Genomic DNA, 7,107 nt, shown 5'->3' with positions numbered 1-7,107 from the left:
TAAAATATATTTTTAGTGTTTTATGTTGAAAAGCCTTAAAACTAATGAATTATTTTTTAATAAGAACATAATGTATACATCAATAATAAACTCTTAGAGTTCTAAACCAAAATCCAGGGCAAAAGCCAATCTTGATTGTAACAAATAAATAAGTAGATCACAATTTTGATATAAAAAAAAATAAAAACTATATCATATTTAATTTCTCTCACTTACGAAGATCTATCAATAACTTAATTTTATAGGTAAATAAATTAGGTGCAAGTATTTTTTTAAAAAAATCATTTTGACTTACCTCAAATTTTTTTTAAATGAGTAAAAATTCTTCTTAATTTTATTATTTTAAAGATTATAATTTTAAACCATCACAAAAATTATTTTATGATTTGTTTATTTAGTTAGTTTTACAATCTATGAATCTATACACAAAATAAACATGGGTCCAGTGATTGAAGTTTTGGTTTTAGTAAATGTGATGTTTGGTTCAAATCCCACCGGTTTGTAAAGATTCCTTTTACTATTATAATTTAATAATAATATATTATTAAAAAACTTGAAAACCCACCGGTTAGACGGGCTTTGTTTAGACCCGGTGACTTTTGAGGTGATCGGACCTGCCGAATCTGGCGGGTCAATCCGGGCTGATGAGTTACTTCTGTAGCATTGGCCTGATCTAGTATTTGGTGAATCGGATCCGGCGGCTCGTGCCTAGTTAATCGGCCTATGGCCCCTTCTTAATAGTTCAATTAGACTGAAAATGCAACTCATTTAAAAATAGGGATGGATTTGGGATATGGAAAAAATAGAAGGATGCTTTGGAGATATTTTACAAAGTTTTGAGGGACGTCTGATTACTTTCCTTCCTCTAACAGTGGTGTACTAAAGCTGTAACTAGAATATATATATTCATTTTTTTTTTCTTACCTGGGGAATATAAATGTGAAGAACACTTTTTAAGACAACGCTTGAACAATAGTTTTTCTTTGTCAAATCTCATCTATCCAGAAATAGTGAATCCCTTCCCTGTTTTGAAACCCTACTCCCAAATCCCACTGCTGAACATCGCCGTCGCCGGCCATCGTCCTCCGCCCTCGTCCCTTCTCTCAAAGACTCATACTTCAACAACCTCTTCTTGTTGATAACCCCAGAGCTGATGAGGTATATTGTATGTTTTTTTCTTTCTTTGTATGTATCATTTCTTTTAATTATGGAGTCACTGTGAGATGTTTTGGAATTTGCAAGCATAACAATGTATGTGCAGAGTTCACAGAAGTGATTGATTTAGTTCATAGTTGTAATCAGTGTTTACTTGATTTTTCATAGTATGTGATTTACAGAACTGTTTGTTTATATTCTTCATGTTTAGGATGATTTTCCTTGTTTTCCTTTTTTTTTTATTTTTTCTTTTGTGGAGATTTCCTTTTGTAATTGGGATTAGCTTAAATTGAGTTATCTATGTTGCAGAACTGAAATTGGATTTGTTTGTCAGAAATGAAGACCTTTTTATTAGGCTGAGGTGATTAAGAGGCTCGGAAAGATACTTGAAGTTATAGTTCTTTTAAGATGAAGAAAATCACTATCTCAAGTTCAGATATTATTAGCAGTTTGTCATCAGAACTCAAAGTAAAAATTCTAGAGCATTTGCCAATAAGAGATGCTGTGAGGACAAGTGTTTTATCAACCAAGTGGAGATACGTGTGGGCTTCGCTTCCGAAGTTGGTTTTTGATGAACATAAATTTATGCATGATCGTATTAATTTCAGGTTTTCTGAATCTGTTGATCGAGTTCTATTGTTACATACTGGCCGGATTCTTCAGTTCAAACTTGTGGTGGAATTTCAAAGATCTGAAAACATTGATAGGTGGATTTTTGTGTTATCAAGAAAGAAAATCCAAGACTTCCGACTTATTCTATTTGAACCAATGGACTATAATGTCCATTCTAGTCTCTTCTTTTGTCATGAATTGAGGCATGTTCGGTTGTACAATTGCAACATTGCTCTGCCACGTAACTTCAATGGTTTTAGCAAGTTAACAACGCTTAGACTCTGCGAAGTCACAATCTCTAATGGTGATTTAAAGTCTTTGGTTTCAAGCTGCACTCAACTACAGAGACTAGAACTAATGTATATGAAGAATTCTACATGTCTTGATATCGAAGGAAAAGAAGCACAACACTTAACAATACACGGTTTTTCTTTATGCCTCATTTTGGCAAATTCTCATCTGATTGATAAAGACATAGACTTAATCACCGGTGTTGTTAATTTGCCAACAAATTTGCTAGCATGTCAATCTTTGGTGCACCTCAAAGTTTGTGACGGAGAGCTTACTGTACCTGAAAATTTCCGAGGCTTGGACAAGTTGGAATCGCTTCGTCTTTCTAATGTAAGGTTCTCACCCAATGCACTCAAGACTTTGACTTTGAGCTGTCCTCAGTTAAAGGAGTTAGCGCTTAGTCCATCGCCAGGTTGTAATGATCTCAATATTCAATCAGAAAACCTCCAATCTTTAAAGATTGTAAGTGGTTTCGAACATCTCCATTTGGTGGCCCCTCTTTTGAATGATGCATCCATCTACCTATTGAGTGAGAATAGATGGGAACATGCCAAAATTCAACAGGAAATTCAAGTGAAGAATGATCAGCTCTTAGAGGTGAAATTAATACTGTCACTTTAATTTTTTTCAAATTCTGTGCCCTGGAATTCATGTTCCTTTTTATCTTTTTGGTAGGTACTGGCAAATTCACATGCAAAAGTTACTCTCCCTTTGACCTTCAATTACTTGTTGAATCTCTACTTTGAAGTTGAATTCGGGAATGTGATTAGTGAATATGCAGCCTTCTGCTTCCTAGAGAAGACCAATGCTGTACAAAAACTTGAAATAAAGGTGTACAAAATCCTCCCACTTGCAAGAGAGTATTCTGTACCATATTAATGACTAAAGTTGACTCTCTTTTCTTTATAGGCTTGTTCAGCAAGAGAGTATTCTTCTCCAAACATTTGGGAACATCTGAAGAGCTCACGTCTGGAATTTAGCTTTGATTGCCTTCTCATATTGAGGTTTTTGGGTTTTTCTGGTGCTGAAACAGAACTTTCATTTTTGGAGTTCATACTGAACAGCGCTCCAGTGCTTGAAAAAATAGTAATAACGTCAGTGGGAGAAATCATCATGCAAACTGATATCCTTAAAAAGCTACTGAAGTTTAAGAGATTGTCCAAACAAGCTGAAATCATTTATGTCTGAGATAGATGGTAAGTCCTTTAGAAACTTTTTATCTATTTTCTTGATTACTGAAACTAACCCTGCAATTAAAACTGCCAATGTTGTTGGGCCTTGAAGGGATGTATCGGAGTGATGTGTGGAAACTTATCATCTTTTAACATTTACCTCAACATATATGCATTATGATTTTTATTAAATCTGAATTATTGTTGAAGGAAACCATGCATTACATGAAGTTATAGTTTTTTTCTTGAAATTTATATATTTGCATTCATACCTTCGGAACATTTTATACCTATTTTTGTATAGATGGAATTAAAGTCTTACGTCTGTTTTATTGCAAACCATAGAGATGAGATTCCTTTTTTTGTAGATGGGCAGTTCCATTGTCAATGTTGGACATGACAAGCGATGTCATAAAGCTTATGTAATTTTGGCTTAGGTATAAATAAGTTTTGGGTATAAATATATTTACCTCTATTTATTTACCTGAAAATGTTGGCTGTCATGCAACCTCCAACTTCCTAAGACACAAAATGACGAACAGTTTTAAACTATTGAGCCCATTAAATAGGTTAATGAGTTAAGTCACTTAGTTAGGGTAATTACTTATTAGGAATATCAGATTGAGGCCTTATACATTTATTTCTCTCTAATTGCTTATCATTTACTTTTAATTGTAGATCACTGATGTGATGAGTTGGAAGCTATAAATATATCTTATGTACAAAGTTGATTGATTGATTAATTCTTTATTTTTTTTTTTTTATAGAGAGTGTTTTGTCTTCTTCGTTGATGATTTGTCCAAGTTTGCTTTTCATCAGAGAATTGTAGTTCTCATCATCTTAGCGGAATATATGGCACAGAGATACAGTCAAGAAGAATTATACCTTATTCTCATGTGAATGATTGCTGTTTTGCATTACAAATATCAAATTGAAACCTTTTTCTCATTAGAGTGTGAATGAATTATTTATTATTTAGTTATGTATTTAGGGTTTGAGACTGAATTGGCAGGATGTGATGCATTTCAGGTGTTTATGTTTATTTCTCTTGCGTTAGGATGTAAATAAATTGAGTTTTGCATCAAGGGTATGAGACTGAAATTGGGCACGATGTGGTTCATTTCAAGTGTTCTTGTTTATTTGTCTCGCTTAAGGGTTCTTGGTGAATTTGAATTGGAAAATGAGGGATACTAACAAGTTAATTTTTTTTTTTTTCAGGTGAACAAGAAAACTACCGCAAGTTGAATTTACCATTTAATGTTAATACAAATCTATGTCTCATCTTCGATGATCATGTATTCAGTGACCTGAACAGATTCACTGAAGTAGAAAATATTTATTGAAAAGCAGGGTAAATTGAGGGTGGTTATGTTCTATGTTTGGGGTGCATTCTCAAAGTTTAATGCATCAATCAAGGCATATAGAATTTCCAGAATGGTTGAAGAGACATTAATTTCGCTTGTTTCGGCCTGTGCTTTGTAAAATTGCTTCGGCAATGGTTTCTCCAACTTATAAATGGTTGTGAGTTCACATTGTCATCACCCTTTGGTAAAATCCCATACTTTTTTCTACTCATCTCTTTTAACTTGGATAGCATACAGTGGGCCTTGGAAAGTTTTGGAATAATAAGTCGGAATTCGCATATCCTCCAACGGCGAGCTATGTATTATGGAAGATGCAGCTATGTAGTGTGGGAGATGCCATCGAAAAAGTCTATCATGATCATGTCAGTTGCTCTAACCTTATTTTCAGTTTTTCTAGTTTCTTGGAGATGCCATCGCCCTTTGATTTTTTTTGCAAATAATTTTTTTATTAAAAGAAAAGGTCGATCACGATTATGATCATGTCATCGCCCTCTGATTTTTTTGCAATAATTTTTTTATATATTTTAATAATATTTTAAGCCACGTTAATCAAATCTGACGGCCATTTAGTAAAATGATTTGACTTGCTCAATTGTTAAAAAAAAATAATTAATAATAACAAACTGAAAGGGCAAAATGACTATAAATAGTGCACTCTCATAGATTTTACCTAATAAAAAACATATACAAAAATATAAGACATAAAATGGGTATTAAACCAAAATATATTTTCACATTCTAGCCAATAAAATTTAATAAAATAACAAAAGCTATTTTAATAGGAAAAATAGATGGCCGTCCGATTGTAATCTGCCCAATAGGTTATAGTGGGCTTGGTGGGCACCGGCCCGTTATCCGTCCACCGTCGAGAACGGGAGGTGTTCGCTGCTCTGTTAAGCCAGCCTCACGCGGTATCCTCCGCTCTAAGAACAACATGATCCAGGCCTTCGCCCGGACCACATGACCCAACTCTCGACTTGGACCGGGCGGGCCAGACTTTAAGCACAGCCAAAGCCCAACCCATTGGGCCAGACCAATAGTTCAAGACCATCTTAATGCCCCCACTTGGGTTACAAGCCCACGTTACAAGGCTCGGCGATTTGCACTGTGACAGGGAATATATTTATATTTGATATCTTTTGTTCTATCACGCGATGTGGGACTAAAATTGAAGCCGGATGTTGTTATTAATTTTATTATTATTATGATAGGCTAAGCATTTCTTTTTAGTAAGAATTGGGATTGTATAGTTTTGTTTTTATTTTGTTTTATTGTTCAACTATGATTAATTCTTTCATACTATTTGTGGTAATGTGGTTTTCAGATTAGGTTTTGAATAATTTGTAGTCATGTAAAAGAATTAAATAAGTTGTGTAAGTTTGGTATATCTTATTATAAATTTGTAATAGCATCCTTTAAATAGATAAAGGAGAGGGAATGTTAAGAATCTTATTAGGCATTGGGTCAGAAATAACACCATGTGTTTACTAGTCCAATTGTATTTTTGTTAAATAAACTCTTGAAAATAAATAAAATCAAAGTCTTTAATTTTAGATTTTAAAATTAAAAATAAAACAATTATAAAAAAAAAAAGACAGAAGGATCATTAATTAAAAGATTAATACTATACACTAGCTGTTTTCTTCTATTGATACACTTCACCTATGTATTTTCTCTTCCAACAGAGTTGTAAGTAGAGAATGTCTAAAAAATATATATCAAAGGTTCTTATATTTTAAAAAAAAACATGAAACTATATATATATATACCTTTCAAAATTTTAATTATATGTACATTTAGAAGAACAAATGCATACAATAATAACAAGTCGTTAGTGCCTATTACGTGAATTTTTACCTTTCCATATTGTTCTATCAAGAGCCAAAAGCCTAAATAAACCAAGATTCCACATATTTTCTTTTTAAATTTTTATTCAATACTTTTTAGATCTACATCTTCCACTGCTATAATTTTCCATTTGAAGGGCTTTCATTCTTCTTATAGAAACATTCACCAGTTATCTAAGAACATATATATACACATTATTTTAATTAATTCTCTTTTAACATATCTATAATAAAGATTACTTCTAATCTATTTTGGACAAATTCAAGCTCTCCGTTACCGGAATAGACGACGTAAGCAGCGCAAAAGCAGAGGTGCATTAGAAAGCCAATCAAAAGCCCAACGTGGCTCAGACAAAGTGTGAACAACCACTGGGATCAAACAAAGCAAACAAGAAAACCATTTGAAATAACCAGGAAGAATGCAAGCTGAAATCATGGCAACAAACATGGCACTGAAGAGAGTAGTAAGGCCATGGAAAAACTTAGCTCCAGCTTCATATTTAGCAGCCTGAAGCTTAGTTGCAGAAAGAGAAGAGCAGAACAAACACACAAGAGATATGATGGCCAAGTGAACCATTAACTTTTGTGCATTATTTGGGAAACCTGCAAACAAAACATCTGTGCCATTGGATGTTATCAGAGATGTTAAGACACTAATGGCAGTGC

The 7,107-nt window shown here is 33.4% G+C and overlaps 1 protein-coding gene across 4 annotated transcripts; it reads left to right on the top strand.

Annotated features, from left to right (window-relative positions):
- Positions 1–936: 936 nt before the first annotated feature.
- On the top strand, positions 937–4,771 carry LOC120279823 (F-box/LRR-repeat protein At3g26922-like). Of its 4 annotated transcripts, none has more exons than XM_039286607.1 (5): positions 937–1,165; positions 1,490–2,655; positions 2,734–2,889; positions 2,968–3,254; positions 4,449–4,771. In XM_039286607.1, exons 2-4 carry the CDS (start codon positions 1,564–1,566, stop codon positions 3,244–3,246), a joined length of 1,527 nt encoding a protein of 508 aa, XP_039142541.1. In that variant the 5' UTR covers positions 937–1,165; positions 1,490–1,563; the 3' UTR covers positions 3,247–3,254; positions 4,449–4,771. The 4 variants fall into 4 exon arrangements, with proteins under 4 accessions (XP_039142541.1, XP_039142540.1, XP_039142539.1 ...); XM_039286606.1 differs by having other exon boundaries at positions 1,465–2,655; XM_039286605.1 differs by having other exon boundaries at positions 938–1,158.
- The last annotated feature ends 2,336 nt before the right edge of the window (positions 4,772–7,107 follow it).

This window comes from Dioscorea cayenensis, chromosome 2 (genome assembly GCF_009730915.1).
Source record: "Dioscorea cayenensis subsp. rotundata cultivar TDr96_F1 chromosome 2, TDr96_F1_v2_PseudoChromosome.rev07_lg8_w22 25.fasta, whole genome shotgun sequence".
NCBI lineage: Eukaryota > Viridiplantae > Streptophyta > Magnoliopsida > Dioscoreales > Dioscoreaceae > Dioscorea > Dioscorea cayenensis.
Note: the sequence above shows the minus strand (reverse complement) of the source record. Positions and strands in the feature narration are given on the sequence as shown.